Raw genomic sequence first — 20,313 nt, forward strand, 5'->3', positions numbered from 1 at the left:
CGCTACTACAAGTTTGTTTCACTATGATAATACACACTTTTCGGCACATAACAGGCGTTTGAAAGATTTAATGAGAGCTACAGACGGATTAATGTACATGTATGTTGAGATTAAAACTTTCAGGGACGTCTTTCATGCTTTCAGTTTTTAATTGCTGTGAAAGCAACTCTGGCATTATAAACATCACAAAACTGTATGGAGACGTAATACTGAAATTTGCAATAGTTAATTTTTTTTTCGTGTTTTTATATGTGACTTGAATGTTCGTTATGTATATCTTTTCAATCATTTCCCCTGATTAATGATTCTACACGACGAAATACATTGGCAAACAATTTACCTTCATCATCTTATTTAGTTCAGGCACCGGCTTACAACCATTATTCACGATACGTAAATAACGAACTCTCGTGAGAACACACCTTCTTTAATCATCATTGATGCAGGATTGCGCAAATCAACCGGGACTCGCCAGAATGGTAAAACGCAAACGGCAATTTTAGAAATTGCGCGTTACTTCCACCTTTGGGAACAGTTCTGGTTGAGTGCTTCCAGTGACAAACAAAGCAGTTAACATAACATTGTGTCATTTCCTCATAAGAGTCACATGTTCCCCGGTCGTACCGTGTAGTGTAGAGTGTCAGACGGTTGTATATTGAGATATATTACTATATTACATGTGGATAGGTTGTACAATTTCTATTCTATTCTACTTAACATCTTTCTCAAAGACTACTTTTCGTACCATCATTTTCTGTTATGCTTCATATTGTTTAAGTCTGATTTTCTGTTGTCTGTTCAGCAATTTTTTTACATCAAATTAACAGAGCAGCAGAGAAGTTACGTATCCTCAGTCTTCCCAAGTACCATTAGATTAATTAGAATATCTTGTACAGAATTATCTACTATATGACATCAGCATTTCAGTGCCGGAAGTATTGTCATAATTAAAATGGAATTGATGACTCAATATGATGCTGCCAATTACGCCTCGCTTTACCAGGTAAGTTTATAACTCCTGGCTGTGTCTTGTTTATAACTCTAGATTGCCAATTATACCACCTCGAAAATGAGGATAGTACGTTAGCCAAAATCACCCTTAGACAATCATTGAATTCAAGATTGGACTATGTCGAAATTCAGCTCAATCTGCAAATAGATAGAAAAGTGGGTTGCCGGTGAAAGCAATTGATGGAACCTAAATGAACCACCTGAGCTCAAGAGATCATTCGGTTGATACTTAACCCAGATGTGCGATTGTACATATAAGACACAAACCAAACAATCGTGTAAAGTTAAGAATATCTGCATAATTAACAAAGACTATCTATTTAGAATATCTAACGTTGATCATCAGATGCTGTCAAAAAGATCAGTCGATCTGATTAAGGATATCGATGTGTACTTTCTTTCTTGACTTTACTTCCTTTTGAGACTTTTGACTTTTGTTTGTGTACATGTTTTTTTTTCGTTCCCTGGAAACATTTCCCTTAAGTTATAGGCAAATATCTATTTTTGTCAGTCATTTTTAAGAGGTAACGTTGTCATGCAATGTCATGTGTGTCTTCTGGAGTATGACATCATAACTTTCAGCCTCTCGAGACTCTGCTGAACCATCCGAGAGATGGTGGAGGAGCATGAACAAGAGAACCAATGTGGGATTTATCGAAGGCAACTCCTTATGTAAGTTATAGCTGGGATCTGATAGATAGCTTCTCACCAGAATGGTGTCGATGGTGCCACATTATCTGGACTATATATGATACTTCTCTACTCACGTATGCTATAAACACTGGAGCAACTACATCGTTGTGCAGCAAATCGTCCCCACTCAGACCCATGACAAGACTGGCCTTTGACCTTTATGAAGTTGAAGAATACCTCCATAGCTACATTAACATTCACGTAGAATATCCACCGGCCGTGGCCGACCTAACCTGGATCGAAAGCTGATTCACATAAAACAGGACCAATCGGTCTTGCTTTACACCCTGTTACACTCTTGAATAAGGCGTTGAAATACCCAACGCGTTTATGACTGCAGGTGATTCCACCCAGATGGGCTATAACTCAGCAAGTCTTATCTTTTAACATATGTGGACATAATTAACAGAAGTGCTTACAGCGTAATCTGTTCCAAGTAGGGCATCGGCCTCATCTGTATTAATCATCAGGATGTATTATCTATTCTGACCTGACGGTGCGTGTGTGAAGATTATTCTCTCGCATTCATCACTCGGAATGCTCAGGGGTGTGAGGAGACTACACACGTCTGCAACCCCCGCAATATTGAACATAGCCCTGGGACCACAGCGCCTCAGCTAATCTAAACCGAGAAGGATCTACATATATCCTGCAGGCGACTGCCGGGTGTGAAGTCTGCTGTTCTACAAAGCTGGGTAAACCGCAAGTTCTCCTTTGGAGTAGTTGTGCACTCTGCTTGACTTCATACAAGAGGACCTCGTCTCGTATGACGTATCGATCATAACATGGCAAACTACTTCATCACTGTAGATTGCTAGCCTTTCAAGCAATGGTAGCAAAGTCGACCTTGAACCTCATACTGTCCCAGTAGAGATCAATAAAGTTTCCGGTAAGAGATACGATCCCAATTAGGTCTGAGAACAATCACCACCGCTGCGTGTGATTGATACCTTTGTGTTGATGGCTTAAGGCTTTGGGCGGGCTTCTGAATTCCCAAGTTGAGTAATACACAGGCATGAAAGGACCAGCTAGGTATTTCTTCTGACGTATGGAAATATACTTTTATGATAGTTGTATCCCAGACAAACCATAGATATCCCAAATAAACACCTTGAATAGTGCGAATATCTTTTTATGTTATTTGGACTTAACTCATTCTAACCGAGTATGATGTACTTATAAAAATAATTACATGTTACGCGATTTGTTTATAAAAAATGAAACATTAGCATTGGAGATAACCAAGGCATATTTATGTCAACATTATTGCTCAAATTAAATTTTCACATCTATAAAGCTGTGATTATTGTAGCGGCGAGGAAAACCATATCAAAGAAATTTACACTCAGTTTCGACTCTTTTAAAGCAGATGTGGCATAAGAATGAAGACTGTATATTTCCATGGCAAATGCTATGCAAGTGCTAGAGATGAGAAGGATCTGTGATCTTTCAAGGGAAACCCTCCGCGGCACAATACTACCTTTTTACTTTGGTCCGTATGAGTGACCGTCATGAAGATGGAGAGTAGGGGAGTCATACATGTACCCAGGAGACTCCGTGATCGATTCTTCAGATGCAGGCCTCCTGGCTACGGGGATCCCAGGAGGACCCAAGTTGTTTCTAAAAATGCTGCATTGCAGTCCGCTTCAATGCCTCATACATATCAATACGCAAATGGAACAAAAAGCCGTTGTCCTAAATGAGATATCGCAAGTGAGTTCAACGACATCTTCACCAGAGCTTTTGCAACTGAACTGGGATGCATCGTACATAACATTAGTGATGGATATGCATAGCCCATTGAATAGTTACGATGTCTCTCTGAACACCAGCTACCATATCAGCTATGATCCCAACAGAAGCATACCTCCTGGAGCTACTACTAGCCATCATTCAAGTACCGTATTGTACAGTTGATGCAAAAAAGAGGCATTGACTCCCATTGCACAGTAAGGGTGCAGTGCCCTTTGGAAAGAAATAGTTCGTTGTATCTGCATCTTCTGTGATATACGAAGCTCCATTTGCTACTGTATAGTAAAGCCTGACTCCATTAGGCGGTAAGACGGACCATGGAGACTAACGCGTTCGTGTCCAAAGGCGGGAAACAAACTCATTAATCATAAGTATATTGATAACTACCTTTACCGGAGGCAACGGAGATCTGGCTATCCTTGCTTCTTTGACAAACGCTATCAATAAGACCACAGGGGAGGTCTTAGGTCAGCTGAGCGGCTGACCCTGGCAGTAGGATTGGAAACATAATGATGAAATATCACTTGTCAGCAGCCTGGGTTGCTGTAGTAAGGTCATGGAAAATCCCTCCAATTTGGCCAAAGAGGACTTGTTCAATGAGGACAGGGAATGTAGTTTTGCCGCTGAAATAGGAACTCGTTCGTATTTAACGTTATTTGCGGTCCCATATCATCTTGGTAATAAAGATATACCCTTCTCCTTTGGGGAATACAATCCCTATATTTAAGACCTTGTAATGTTACTCAAAAGCACTTTTTTTATTTGCATGGAACGAGGTCGCTTGATAGCCGAGGCGATGGGGAACTAAATCAAACGAAACGACGCCATTTCGTCTTGCTCTTTCATTAGGTAAACCCCACAATTCCACCTCAATCGAAACATGGCGGTCAATTTTCACGAGAGAGATGGAAGTGGTAATGAAATTCGTTCTTAACGAGTGGGCTCATGTGCCGCAATAGTAACAGCATGGATAACGTCGCGTAGAGAATGGTGCAGTGGTAAACAAATAGCATGGTATGCTGGAAAATCCTTAAAATACGTGGGTTTTCAACTATTTCTCGTCGTTTCGCAAAGCTACACTTTTGAGCGAAACGTATAAAGATATAGTCGCAAGGTGGTACCTCACTGCACTTGCGTCAAGCTTGTGTCACTGCGGGGTTCGTTCACTGCGTCACCGTTTTGTTATTTTTTTTCATGAATTTATATTGCGTAATACGTAAAAGTATGACTTAGAAGATGACAAATACACAAAAAGTAATACTTTATCTCTGAAATTCGTTGAGTATTTTTCCAACCCCGCAGTGACGCAAGCGTGACGCAAGTGCAATGAGATACCACTTGAAGTTGTTAGTATATGAATTCCGTACGTTTGTGAGTTTGAGCGAATTTTGAAATTATTTCAAGATTTTTGACTTTTTTAGGGTCAATTGCAACGGGACTTTACCCCCTACGTTTTCTCTTCAAATATTGGTATAACGTACAACTTGGTGTTGAGGAATGTCACAGTACCCAAAGGCAGGTCATGTCTCACATCACTTCGATCCGCCCGGGTTGTCTAGTTGGGTTTGTACAGACTTGACAAGTTGCCCCTTTGATTAAAGCTTATGACCTTTATAGATCTATTTGATGGCCATTAACCTGCGATAATGCCCTTGTCGTTCAAAGGTCCCTTTTCCAGACGACCGTCTCTAGACATCATGAAAAGTTCAATATCACAATCGATAAACCTGTAAACTAGAATTACCAAAATATTCCGTACCTGACTCCAAATATGATCATGGATTAGGGCGGGGATTGGGATCGACCGCACGTACCTTTGGCCGCTGATAATGTTGATTGTATGATGCTATATCGTTCCTCTGGGTCACGTAATATATACTTTGTGTGGATTCTTGCCGTTATACACGTCCAAGTAAATTTTGAGGTCACAAGTTTATGTTTGACCGATGGAATTGCTCTGTAAATTTCATTTTAAAGTCTTGTAACCAGCAAGGTAGCTTTCGCATTCATAAAACGTCATCGTGAACTGAAAGAGGGTTATTCCATTGCACGAGATGCCAATGGCTCCTTTTAATGCGATATTTTCCGCTGAGAGACCTTTATTTACGAGCTAATACTATAGAATATACTATCTTTATTGATGATAAATATGCTTTTGAAGCTCAGCAATACTTTCCTGTTAAAATGACATTAACATGGCACAAATAACACGAGCGTTGACATGGAAAAACGATTCGCCTTGATCCACAAATAATCCTCGTCAAGCGCACTATTCACTCCAAGGGGAATACTGATGAACTGCATATCTGTGCATTTACCATCTGGCTCCTTCTATGGAGAAATCTGTTGATATGATGATTGATATGATGATGAATACTACTATGCAGCAATCTAGAGGTGCTGACATCGGTTGTGATGTCATGAGACCATGCTTGTTCTACAGAAGTGATCATATCTGTCAGTGTATTACTTGATCAAATCAATAAAAAAAATTGCAACTGATACTACTGAATACAACATAATCCAGCATTAACCAAACTTTTATTTACAAATATATTCAAAACCTTATATAGGCAAATTGTTATTCTCTGTAGAGGTAAATTCTTTATCTGCACCAAGCGCCTTGATAAAATTGTTGCTGAGTATGTAATACTATCAAGTATAAGTGATTTTCTTTCTGAAGGAAATGGGAAAATATTTGAAATTGTTACGTAGTATATAGTTTGCATTTTATATAATATTAGACAGTATATTGTTTAGTAACTATTTTGATAACGGTTCTTCGGAGGGGAAATGACACGTGGCACCAGCTGTTGGAATGTATGTTTCAGGAATGTCCCTAAATGACAGGATACAATGACACGTTTGGCAGAATGACTTTCTTGTAGCAGGTTCTTTTACTTCAAATAATCTACAACTTCAACCCCTATGAAATGGAAAATGTACTTTTTTACAAACGTGATGTGCTACAAATGATCCTTGACGTAGTCTTATAATAATCATTAGAAAATAATAGGGGACAGGAGATCAATTATTCAGAGTTGAAAAAAATACTGAATAGAAAAGTTTTGTTTCCAAAGTAGCTAACGTCTAAGCAAATGAAATCCACTGCAATTGCGATTCCCCACTGTTGCTGCAGTTTCGTCCTGAAAAGTGGTTTCTTGGCAAATTCCTTTTATCTAGAAAAAAAGTGCACTGGCATATAGTATCTGATGTATTTACGTACGTACGAAGAACAACAACAATACGTATTTGGTTCCCTACCAATATGTTAAATGCATTTATACAGCTTAGACTATTGTTTCAGTGGCAGGATTTACAGTCATATCTTCGAAAATGCCTGTCAGTTTACTTACAGTATACACATCGGGTATTTCTACAGTCTCCTCAGGATCTATACTCTTAACACAAGACACGTTAAATCGTGACTCTGATGCTTCCTCCTTCTTTAACTTGGCTAATCTCTTATTCTTTCGATCGTCTCTGTTTCTTTCCTTGGAACATTTCATAACCGCACAGACCAAAATCCACAACAGGGTTCCTAGAGAAACAGCTGCGACGAGAGCCGCGATGAGATAGCCTTTGTACAGCGTCATAAAAGTATCCTGATCCTGATCTTTTTGTGTAGGTGAGTCCATTGGAGGAATCTTTGTAGCATCAACCGTTGGATTCACACGGCGGTCGTCTGGCTCCAGGTTTACGTCTCTCTGTGTATACTGTGTTCTATTCAAAAGAAAGACGTCCTCGTCACGCAGATTTGTGCAGTAGCTAGGGTCGAAATCATCGACCTCTGGAATGTCATCTAGATTGATAGGAACTTGCGTGGCGGCGAACTCCGGGAGAATGCTACCCGTGACGTTCAGAATTTTGTAGAAGTTGTCAAAGCCAGCGTCATTCGTGGCCATACAGCGGTACACTCCCGCGTCGGACATCGTTACCCTAGAAATGTTGAGGGTACCATCATTGATGACTTTAACTCGTCCGCCTCTGAAAGAACTTCGTTTTGCTTTACTACCATCCGGTGTTATCCAGCTGATAGCCGTCTCTACACCCGGTGAAAGTTCACACTGCAATGCTGCATTGCCTCCCAGAGTGGCGTTGACTGTCGGGTGAACCTTTTGGATGTGTGGCCTCTTGCATTTTAAGCTCGACAATGGCACGTCACAGAGAAGTCTGCCGCGCAAGTCGACCGGGGAAAAGCAACCACCGCATCGCTGTAACTGGAGCAAACTCGTGTCGTTGCGCACATGTTGTTGTAGCCATCTTGCTAACCAATGAACAACGCAAGTACAGTTCCACGGATTCCGCTGGAGGGATACTTTTACCAAAGAGGTATCTCTAAAGAGCCGGAATGGCAAGCTGGTAATGTTATTGTAAGACAGATCTAACTCTGACAAACTGAAAAGGTCGTCAAATGAGTCCTGCTCCACAGAGGATAAATGGTTATAGGACAATACTAGTTTCGTTAACTTTACAAGACCCTGAAGATTATTTGCATTCAGGACAGATATTGAGTTCCTTGACACATCCAGATCCTGAAGACTAGTCACATGTTGTAAATAAGGCAAGCGGCGTAAGTTCGAATCTGACATGGTAAGAGATACCAGAGCAGTCAATCCATTGAATGCATTCCTGGATATCGCTTTGAGTTGGCGCAATTCCCGCAAGTCCAGTTTTCTGAGCGAGGGCAAATGGGAGAAGGTGTAGGCCTCCAGGCAGATAATCGGATTTCCTTGTAGTCTCAACTCCCGTAGGTTGGTAAGATACCTGAACATGCCCCCTTGTAGACTTCTCAGGCGATTTCTGCGCAAATTGAGTATCTGTAATCGATACAACCCATTAAATGCTCCTTCTTGGATGGTCATGATTGCGTTTTCGCTGAGGTCCAAACGTTCGAGCTGTCGCAATCTGAGAAACTGGTCTCTTTTGAGGGACTCGATGGCGTTTGCCTTCAGGAGTAGTTCCGAAGTGTTCTCGTAGATTCCTCTTGGTACGTCCGTTATTCCTCTGCTACTGCAGTTGATTTGAGTGAATGACTGTCCGCAGTCACACTGCTTAGGACACGTGACACACATCATCGGAACAAAGCAGCCAAACACGGCAACAACCAGGAGTTCCAGGAAGACCGGTTCTAGTGCGGCCATACTTGTCAGACTGTCCTGATAATATTTGTAAACACAAGGAATCACCGCATAGAACAGCTGGATGATACTAGTTCAGCTGCCTCAAGTTTCTATGAGAGAATACTTTTTCTATCACTGTTTCGGTGTTCATTTGTAATTAGTGCCAGGTGCTTTTCAGCCGATCGCGCAAAGCAGAACCGAAAATGTCTGCCACAGCGGAACTTGGCTGATAACACTGGAAGTCTGTGTTGCATCCCCCTGTGCCAAGGCTGTCCAACAAATTTTCCATGTGCCAATTAAACACGGCATGTCCCCATTCTAGTCATAAAACCGCGAAGAATCCATTTGACACGGAGATCCTGCAATCAGGCTCGTCCTATCGGTATATCGATGCACTCCTTTTTCGGTAAGTCTATTGATTTCTCCACTTAAAAATAAGCCCAGGGGACGTTTAAATCGTCGCCTCAGAATGAAAGTTTCACAGGATCTATTCAGGGTCAAGCCACCTCATTCTTATAAGGACAATACAGCATCGTAGTCTGAATACTTTACAGAGTCATCAGTGTGATCATAAACACCAAAGGTATGGACGCATTCTCTCAGATGCATCATCCACAGAGTGGGTGAAAAATCCTTTGGTCGTTTAATTGGAGTAGAAATAGGTTTTCCAATAACACAACCAAGCTAGATGATATGTTGGAGGTGCTTCTCGTGGTCGTTACTGCGTTTATGTTCTTCGTTTTAAATCGTCTTGGCTATTTGAACAAAGTCAGTAATGGTCCTTTCGAACATCTCCACAGCGTTGATTCTTAATCGTCATCTTGAACTTCCTGTCCGTAGCACTTACTCATCCGGATGGTAGCCCGCTGGTGGGATGTTGGTGCACCCTGGAAGAACACAGAAACACAGAACAGTGCGTTAACACTTACAAATCATGTCGCTTTGCGTTGGCTCACCTCATCTTTATCCAATGGCCAATAAATCTTTCACAAATTAACTTGGAACAGATGGCTCCTGTGGGTATTCTTCCGTGGCAAACGGCATTCTAACAGACTATTAAATGTTGTTCATTTCATCTCGACACCTGTTTTTGTCGCCTTCTATATCCCTTCTTATGTTAATGAGACAGGTTTTAATTATCAGATCAATAATCATTATCAACAATTTTATCTATGCCAGTGCCTAAACGATTACATACTTTAATCATGCTTGCAAAAAAAGTCCATATTCATGGGATGATTATCGGATGGAAGATAGTGATTAGACATTTCTTAATTTCTCTGCAAGCTTCCTGCTCCGTAAATCATAATGATGAAGGTTACCCCAGCGTGCGGTTCATGGGTTATTATGATGTTCCACGGCTGACATGGTTAAATAGTGTTCATATTACATTGGCATAGAGCTTCATGCCATTGTAGTGGGAATTGCTGTATTTTTTTACGTTTGCAATATACAGTATGTTTGTTATGTTTTAATCAGATGCATGTTTAGTGTATGAATGTATCTATGGTGTTTGCTGTACTGTATGTATCAATAGTGTGAAGTATATAATGTGCTCCGTTGATATATGTGCCGTCCAGCCTTACCGACCAGTCGTTATAGGAACACGGCGTGCTTGGTTATTGACCTATTTCACACAGAATGTAAATGATAAAAGGTACATAACATTTCCGAATCAATTTGGGCTACCTTGGCATATGAAAATGCAATTTTAATCCCTAATGTAATGCTGGAATACGCGAATGGAATAAACAATCAGATATGCTTATCTTGTGGTAGAGACTTCGTTTGAACTTGATTCGGCGTCCTATGGAGACCTTATCAGCTCGTCTGCGGGGTTATCTTGGACTGAGCCCAGCCAGGTGCCTTGTAGTACCAACATCCTTTCATGTACATCATGCAGAATTACCCTCCTGCCTTCTACCATATAAGCTTAACCGAAGTACACCATAAATCCTATGCCAGGTTAGGAAGTTTACGTTGCATTGGCACAATTTGCCAAGTGGCTCGGTTCAAGGCCTCATTTGAATGCTGCAGACATATCGTATTAGACATAAGGAAACGTATGATGCGTTACCGCGACCCCCTCCTTAATGTCAACCCCGAGGTAAAATTCTATTTTCTCACTAAGATTAATAGTGAGATCCCTGCTCTACAGGTCGATGCTTACCGTGACCAACGCATTAAACTTGGAAATTCTCCACCATTGCTGATGGTGTTGATTTGGAGTTTACGACCTCATGACCACAAACTTTGACTAACCCGTTCTTCTCCATTAGTGGTCAAGATGAGTTCAGTTAGTTGATATTCCCTCGGCATATCGGCTCCATATGTGCTATATATGCACATTGCACCTCTCACCTGAAGTAATCTCGCCAAAAGGCTACTTTATACATTTCTGGCAGGCAGTGGGATTTCATCTATATTTCTAGATATGTCTAGGCACCATCAGTGTGTATAGTCTTTGTACTACACTATACCCGCCCACGGGATAACCTAGGTCTGACCTCAAAGGAATCATGTCGTGAAACGACGTAAGACCTGAGACTAACAAGGTGATGCAGAGACACATCTGAGGCGATCTCTTGACTCTCACTGTAATTAGATACGTTCGAAATGCAGTGATCTAAAGTTTTGCAATCAACGTACCTTTGAATGACATGAATCGCGCTGGTAGACCCTTCTGTCCTTCTCCCTCTCTGTTTCCTGCCCCGGTCACCAGTGGGCGAGGTCGGGACTACACCTCATTCCTTCCAAGCAGAACCAGGGAAAACCAATTAACAGGTAGCCCTTTGCTCAACCCTCTGCAACCGATCATGCAAGGCTGGGTGCCGAGGAGAATGGGGGTAGATTTACCACTAGCCGCCCATTCCATTTCACTCCTGGAAATGAAGTCTGGGATAGCGTCCCCAGCCCGCTCTAAGGAAATCCATTATGCAGCAGACTTGACATTCGATCGTGCTGGTAGCTGATATGATGTAAGATCCATTGGCAAGACTTCGATTATTTCTTACCGTACAATCCCTTTGTATTGGGTAAAGATGATGTCGGCAATCACGGGACGGTTAATATCACACGAGATGCTGCTACGCAAAACGCTCTCTTTGCACAGTCGTTTGGGATTAGAATATGGCGGCACAACGACAAACATCATCTAACTTGCATTCTGTTCGTGTGTTGGAAGCCGCTTGCAGTCGTGTTTCATCGTGTCTTGAAGCATAAAAATCGATCTGCTTCTAAAGTCTGCTGTCAGTGAAAGAAATTAGAAAAGATTCATTGAAGGTGGCTTGGGTCCCAATCCTGGCCTGTTTTCCAATATAAGATGAAGTCTGTGACCCCATTTCCCTCACGATGAAAAATCCATTTGAGCCAATAGTCGAGCCAACCGATGATATTGAGCTTGTTGGTGACAAACAGGTTTAGCCATCTCAAGCTGTGATTGGTCTTCTTCAACCTGATTCCAGACCGTTCAAATGTATGCAGAAGAATTCAGTCCAGGCCCGATCACCAGCATCTCCTGTGTGTGAAACTATTATGGTGGCTCCGTGGGTGATATCGTTCCCTCCCCTGAGTGCTATTGACCACCGCCGCGCATATCAAATCTTCACTGAGTTCAGTTCGTCGAAAACCTTGCCAGGGCAGATACCTCACAATACATCGGCCCCTTGCTGAGACACCAGGTAGGTTTTATAGCCCACAAGTTTCGCGACTTCTTAACCCAGCCTCATCTCGTGTGTGTGCGGGAAGTACCCAATCAACGGGCTCTGGTCCGTGTGAAGCCTATAAAATCCGTTTACGGCAAGGTTTGAATGGTCTCCCTGAGACGGGCTTGGTTATGCCTAGTTCGGTGTAAACTGTAAGTGGTTAATAATTTAGAGATCCCTGGTTAACGATCACCTCGTTATAGCCTGGCACCCAAGAGATATCAAACGGTCACGTGGTCGGTAGGTGCTCGTCTTCTGCTCGTTCCGGCGCTTACGGCTCATCAGATCTAGGTTGAATCTGGAAGCAGAAATAAGGCAAATGATTTATTCATTGGTCTCAATAGTCTCTGATAAAAGATGAACAGATTACGCTGCGATATAAAAACACAGACCGAAGAGTTAATAGATAATGATACTTTATTCTGAAAATCCCTTGCCATCTAATCAAGATGAATGACTGCTACAGTTTTTGATGAGAAGCCAGTTTTATTATTTCTTTCCAATCAATACGCCTTGATGTGTTCTCGCCCTCCTGTGGCTCGCTCCAGGCTGAATTAGCTTAAGCCGGGACTGTCAGCTTCACTCTGATAGAATACATCAAATAAAACTTGATGCCATCATAGCTGTTTTAACTGTAGGGTTGCGCTATCAATATTATCTGGTACATCATTAATTGGGAAACATCGATTTGGGTAATTCTGCATCAGTCCGGAAAGAACAGGGATAGGCTACTCAGCGAGCAGTATGACTGATGAGCCACTTAAATAAGCATTACCTTCAGTTTCCTTTCTCAATATGATTCTATTAGCGCTAATATTTGCGGGGAATATAAGAATGATTTAAATGGCTACCTTTCTTGTCATCTACAACAAGATAAATCATTGACTCACAGAGATGAAGATTTGCCAAAAGGATCCAAACATTTATACTTTTCTGCGCATTTTAGGATCAAAGAAATATGAATGTTATCAAAGTGCCATCTATCAACATCATAATTATCAAAGTAATAAGGCTGCATGTTAATGCTCATCCTCAAGGCAAGATACACTTCGTAGAGCAATACATAACGCCTTTATATTGCCAGCAACATAATCTTCAGTTGCTGTACATAACACCCCGACATGGGGGAAGATGCTGAAACAACAACACTTCAACTAGTGAACTGTTACCTGTTTTTTAAGTGTATAATGATTACATGATTTTACATGGTAAGATTACAAAGATTGAAGGTAAGATTACAAAAAAATGTATGGTATCCACTCCAGTCGGAATTGCAATTGTGTTATGTTGAACATACTGGAAAGAATCGGCCGCGCACATTTCTTCACTATGTTTCCCTTAGATGGTAGCAAACAACTTCATTGTTCAATTACAGCTCTTGGACTAAGTGGAAAATCTGTTCCCTAACACGATCACTTGGCAATTGGTCAGAGGGAACAGCTTCAGACGTGTTACGGTACCGTTAATCTCATCATGTGTGCTGTTGGCGACGTAATCCTGATGGTAGCCGCCGGCCCTTCGTTATACCCCCTTTCCACTAAGACGGCGCTCTCACCGCGCTCTATCTGCGACCTCAAATTTGACAGATGAACGAATTTTGCCGGAAAAAAAAACAAATTTTTACGCTATGTGTATTTTGTTGTCTTCCTAGTCATACTTTTACATTTTGTATGATATACCCAGTATGGAATGGAAGGTTACACATATCCTATTTAGGTCGCAGTGATAGCGCAGCGCGATCGCCGTCTAGTGGAAAGGAGGCCTTACGACAAGCGAATGTGTCGTGCGCTGATTGCGTTTTCAACAAAGATTCTGAATAGGTAATAAATTCATGAAATACAATATTCAAATGTTAACTTCAGCTCAATATTATAATAACATCATAAGTGAGCGTTTTCGTCTGTTTATTTTAAGACATAAGTCTATTATTGCATGAGAGGTACTTGGAGCTTAAGTGAGCGTTCCCCCTTTATTTCCGACGAAAAAATTAGCATATCAGTGCATGACAGGCACGACTCGGGTTTTGGCACAGCCACCAAGGCATAAACCTATGAAGCGTCATAGTGACAGATGTTGGGGCAAGCCTATAAGAATGCATGAGGGTATACCCTCCATCAGATTGCCACCTCATGAGATCCATGCCACAAAACCTCCGCTCCTCCTAATGTGTCACGCGGGATTCCTCTCTGTCTCATCATTTCCTCTGATTTGGAAACAGAAAAATCTCCATTTGTTCTAGAATACTTTCATCTCAGTCAACAGACACAATTCACGGGCGGGAAAAGCAGACACGTTCGTCATTACGAGTGTTTAAAGAAGTAATGATGCCGCTCTTCCATTTGTGACCCCTGGATATTAGTCACGACATATAGATACGTTTAAAATCACTTGGCGGCGGAGGATGAACGTGATCATAATGCATTATGTAGCTTTCATGTCTGGCAGGGCGTTTTACTTTACTCTCTAATTGAATTCCTGGACTTTGCTGATGAACACGTGTTAAGGACAGTACCCACTAACAAATCCATACAGAAAGCATGACTGTACTTAACATTAAAATGTGTTTGAAAAACCTTTGATACATACGGTGACTGTTATAAGGGGCATGGCATCCACCCTAACCGTCCTGATATATTGCTAGTTTCCTCCTCTGTGTCATTCCCCTTCTACTCTTTACCCTCTTTCTGGAAATATTTCGTGGAGATCATACTAAGTTATGAGATGGGTGAATAGTTCCCCCCTCTCTCCAAATATGTATAGAAGAAAGAAAAAGAAAGAAAAGTGAAGAGGAGGACAGGACAATAACTCGAGGCAACCGTGAGACAATAACATGGGAAATACGTGGTTAACATACAAACATGCAGGTACAGGCTGGTTCCATTACCAGTTGCAAGGGCTTCATAAAGGAACCTAATATTTGACGACATGGGGGAAACCCATGACAACGCAGTTTGCAATAACCTTACAAAGCTGAAGGGCTAATTATATTAGAGTAAATGAAGCGTGCTACTAGTATGCTGACATATAACTTAATGTGCTAAACTCTACTACATACATACAGAACTATTTATATTTCAGCCATACATAGTATGGTGAAATATATTGTATTCGTAATGTTTCTTCTTTCTTCTTCTTCTTCTTCTTCTTCTTCTTTCTCCTGTCAAATCTTCAAAGTGATTCATCTCCACCGTTCCTGGACCGAATGACCTGAAATTTGCCACAGGGGTAGAATGGGCCAATACCTTGATGCTTTTTTCTCAGTTTTTTTTTCATATCTGCCTCTAAAATGATTTTATTGAGATTTTTTGGTCAATTTTAGACCAAAACTGTATATTTTGGCCCCTGTACCCTGGTATTACAACCAAATGAGCTGAAATTTGACAGAGATGTGCCTTGATAATGCCCCCATATAAATTCAATAACACTTTTGGTGTACAGTACAACAAAATGCTTATTTTTGCGATTTTTTGACCAATTTTTGACCAAAAAAGGACACTTTTGGCCCCTGTACCCTGGTATTACAACCAAATGAGCTGAAATTTGACAGAGATGTGCCTTGATAATGCCCCCATATAAATTCAATAACACTTTTGGTGTACAGTACAACAAAATGCTTATTTTTGCGATTTTTTGACCAATTTTTGACCAAAAAAGGACACTTTTGGCTCCTGTACCTTGGTATTGCAACCGAATGAGCTGAAATTTGACACAGATGTGCCTTGATAATCCCTTCATATAAATTCAATAACACTTTTGGTGTACAGTGCAACAAAATGCTTATTTTTGCGATTTTTGGCCAATTTTTGACCAAAAAAGGACACTTTTGGCCCCTGTACCCTGGTATTACAATTAAATGACCTGAAATTTGGTATAGATAGGCATTAGATACTTGGTAACAAGATTCAAGTAAAATTTTTGACATAAACAACTTTAAAATGATTAATTTTGGCACTTTTCTGAGGGAAAATTTGTTTTCTCTTGGCCTCCTGACGTGACCTTCCGTGACCCCACACAGAGCCACACCTGTGCGCGTCAGCCGGAGAGTTAATTGAATCAAAGACCTAGCCAATCAGCGAAGAGGAGGCCAAAGGCTAATTAATATTCATAAGCGGGGCCTCATGATCCCGTATATAGCAGTGTTCCCGCCAGGGGGAGCGAAGCCCGCCTAAGGCTCTCGCATTTTAGACTATTCAGAAGGCTTTATATTGTATCAGTTCTTAGGGGCATATCTATGATAATCGCAGTAGTCACTTAACTTCTCTTCAGGAGTTTAGCGTAACACTATTTCAGGTCAAACCGTCAAAGGCAACTAAAAACAAACTTAAACGTTACTGAGTTCAACAGTACTTATAACTTGTTATCCGAAGTTGAAACGCTAGCGATGGTATTTTCGCTGCGCTGTTAGCTCCGTGCGACTGTTGTTAATTTTTGGCATAAAGTACCGTAAAAGGCTTAATTACAGCACTTTTTTTAGGGGAAATTGGTTTTCTTTCGTTCTCCATGCCATGACCTTTCGGACGTTCACCCCACAGAGCCGACATCTGCACCTGCGTCTAGCCGGCAGGAAGAGTTAATTCAATTAATGGTTCAGCCAATCAGCGAAGAGGACAGCGAAGGCTAATTAATATTCATAAGCGGGACCACACAATACGTTAACTTGAAGACTCAGGCCGTACAGACTTCTCGCCAGGATTTTTTCAAAGCGTCGGACATGGGTCCGGGGGCCGCCGAATGTCCCTGGCGGGGTCCAGGGGCAGGGCCACTGTGGGGGGGCCCAGGTGGGCGAAGCCCCCCCGGAAGCTCTTGCATTTTAGACTATTGAGAAGGCTTCTTTTATCAGTTTTTTTAGGGCCATATATACGATAATCGTAGCAGTCACTTACTTCTCTTCAGCAGTTTGACTTTAAAATATTTTGGGTCAAAGCTTCAAAGACAACTAAAACCTCATAAACAACAAACTTTACTTAGCTCAACAGTATACAAAAATATTGTACGGGTTGCCATCCTTAGTTGAAGCGCTTATTTATAGCGCTAGTATCTTCGCTGCGCCGTTAGCCGCCGTGCGACTTTTGTTGACGGTCTGATATCCCTACGTCGCCGCCTCGCTGATATTCCCACGGACATGTTTCAAGAAAAATACCCAGCAAAAAACGCTGTTCTGCGTCAAATTCTATTCTATAAAACATGTGGGACTCAGTGTTACAGTCTAAATATTTTGTAGAAGCACTGCTGTAGGAAAGAAGGTCCAAGCAATGTAAAACATCACGTAGCATGAAGTTCGCTGTCAACTGGCACACAGCACATGACTGTTTGAAACTCTAAGTCTAATCAACAGCCGTGTTTGATTGATAGCCGGCGGTCCTTTGATGAAGTCGGCGAAAGGTGCGTTAGTTAGAAAATCTGCGTTTAGTTTTGATACGTAATTATAAGTTAGACAGTGGCGAGAATGATTATTTTCTCATCAATATTTCTCTTCAGAATTATTTGAACTTAATTGTACATCTTATATGATTTATATCAGTGTACTGAAATCATGTGTAACGTATGGCTCCTAGTCAATAGATCAGCATTTTCTCTATAGTGACCACCTGTCTATAGTGGCCACATTTCCTAGTGCTGTTGTTGTTTGACATAAACTTTGAACATTTAAATTGTAAGTAACTTTAAACTGCCAGAGTTTCAGACCAATAAAACACTCTCAGCGCCAGGGTATGAACAGACTGACCAGACAGACGAAAATAAATCCTCGAACAAGGTTCAATCGTATCTTCCGGGTCTGGCAGGAAGTTGTTAAACTAAAATAAGAATAGGTTCGATGGCTGATTGCATACAAAGTAAAACAGTTTAACAGTTTTACAGCTTGAAGAAAACAAACGCTCCTACAGTACCTGCACCTGCTTGATAATTATTAAATCGTATGCCCTACTTGAATAAAAAACGTTCACTGCAATAATAAACGTACCCACATCACAAGGAGCTTATACTTTTTTAAACTTACACCTACTTATCGTACTGAAAATTGTTAATGACATTACATGAAGTCATTCAACAATTTTCAGTCATGATAAAAATTTTCTGAATGGAAGGTGTGATTATTGTCATTTTCTGAAAAATAGAAGCAAGCTCTGTTTTTACCTGGAATCAATTCACAATACCAGTCCACTTTGGGGGATAATGTACTGTTAAGAGGATGTTCCATTTTTGCGCAGGGGTGATTTGGAACAGTCCAATGTTGCGTGGGAAGGGGTATGGCTGAAATATGCTGTATTTGCTCTTAAGCAAATGTCGGCCTTTCTAGTTTCTATTAACTTCTATATTTCAATTGTTTATGAGTTAATGAATGAAAGTAACAGCAACTGCCGTTCTGCCGCTAACCTCTGCAAAAGGGCTAGGCAGTACAGAAGAAGAGGTAAGCAGCACTAGCTGAGTCGACTGCCTATTCTCTGATTTTGTAGATTAGGATGGCAAAGTTCAAGCTCATCTCGGGCATGGGGTAATGAGATATCGCGGACCTATATATGCTTTAACCGGATGTCATCATCGTTACTATCAGAGCATCCCTCCCCATCTTTGCACTTCCTTCACAAAGGAAAATCGATGCTAGAAAATTTCCAAACGAATTGTAGCAGGTGCCAGTTATCTGTGCCATACGGAGTGAGCAGGTAAACGTGTGTTTTGTGTCAGGGAAGATCCTATCTGCACAGCTCACGTGTTATCGTCTCTACCAGGTCCCGTGCTCCAACGCTTCTGCCGGGATTGTGCCCTTATCTCAACAAGATAAGTAGTGGCAAAATTCCGTTTCGCCGTGCACTGTAAACCTCCGGGCTATTTTCGTTACTGTACAATACATTCTGGCACAACGAGGGGGTTTAAAAACGATTTCTCTTGTGTGCTCCTCACGAGGTATGACTGATACGCTTACCTCACCTCTTTTATTCAAATTTCAGAGTTATGACCTCAGGAACCTCAGAGTGGCAGGCACTAGCATATTTAAGGGAGATTAACATGACTAATATTAATGATATGTCTTTGTTCAGTTATACTGCTAGTTTGCACCCGACGTCTAAATGGGATTGTTCACAACTCGGAACAATTTTTCATCGGATTACCAGTTAATTTACAATATCATGTAGATACCGGTTTCATGAACCCCCCGGGCGACGCTGTTACGATTTGATTTTTTCAGCGTTACTAATTATAAAAGCTACGAGCAATCTGCCTCCTGCCAGCTTGAATACCCCCGGGCTTTTCTGTAGTCTTTGACATCTATCACAGGGAAGAGAAACATGACGTCTTGAGCACTTCATTTCCAAATATGGGTCACTCTTACTCTGTGTAGAGGTACAGTGATGCATTTGGAATCTCACTACACAAACACACAGAATAATCAACTGTTCAACAACTATGTGACTAAAGGCTTTATTTGTCTCTCTTTATGCTGGTGAACGAAGTCGACATTGTTACTTTAATGAATCCCCGTTTTGAATATGCATGGTGAATACAAAGTCATCATAAGCACAGTTATATATCTATATAACATTTTTAATTTGACCGAAGTTTGATTAATCAGAGTTTGTCTATTGTGCATGATTGTTTCGTGATTAGCATGTTTCATCAAGCTTCATCAATACTTAGAATTATTTGGCATCACGTTTGGAGAGGTAGGGGCCCGACCTGGGGTTTCTAGTCTTCCTGATCATCTATTGCTTTAAACCCGTTAGTTCCACAATTCGTACCGTAAACATTGGCATTGGCTTGCAACATTGAAGAGAGACATATCTTTTACAAATTACATGTCAAATAAAGATGTATGAAAGATTAATAAATGATGTGAATGGAATATTTCTGCATTAACGTATAAGAGAATTTCGTCTCAGAGCATGTAAATGTTCATCGAACATGACTGTACTGTTATAGTATGTGGGGAAGGACAACCTCAACCCAACCGTTCACACTTACGCCACATCTTCAGAAAAGACGCTGGAGCCGCATGTTCCCCGTTTAGGAACTTTATTCGAACCGACACACAA

General features: G+C 41.1%; 1 protein-coding gene across 2 annotated transcripts in view; it reads right to left on the reverse strand.

Moving 5' to 3' along the window:
* Nucleotides 1-5,969: 5,969 nt before the first annotated feature.
* Nucleotides 5,970-20,313, reverse strand: part of LOC118421575 (leucine-rich repeat-containing protein 4C-like) — an 83,969-nt gene continuing 69,625 nt past the window's right edge. For both annotated transcript variants that reach the window (XM_035828921.1, XM_035828920.1), the window contains exons 2-3: nt 11,229-12,581; nt 5,970-9,466 (exon numbers count right to left, since the gene is read on the reverse strand). In XM_035828921.1, the coding sequence (XP_035684814.1) occupies nt 6,747-8,600 (1,854 nt within the window). In that variant the 5' untranslated portion in view covers nt 8,601-9,466; nt 11,229-12,581 and the 3' untranslated portion in view covers nt 5,970-6,746. The remainder of the gene's footprint in view (nt 9,467-11,228; nt 12,582-20,313) is intronic.

Source organism: Branchiostoma floridae, chromosome 8 (assembly GCF_000003815.2).
Source record: "Branchiostoma floridae strain S238N-H82 chromosome 8, Bfl_VNyyK, whole genome shotgun sequence".
NCBI classification, from domain to species: domain Eukaryota; kingdom Metazoa; phylum Chordata; class Leptocardii; order Amphioxiformes; family Branchiostomatidae; genus Branchiostoma; species Branchiostoma floridae.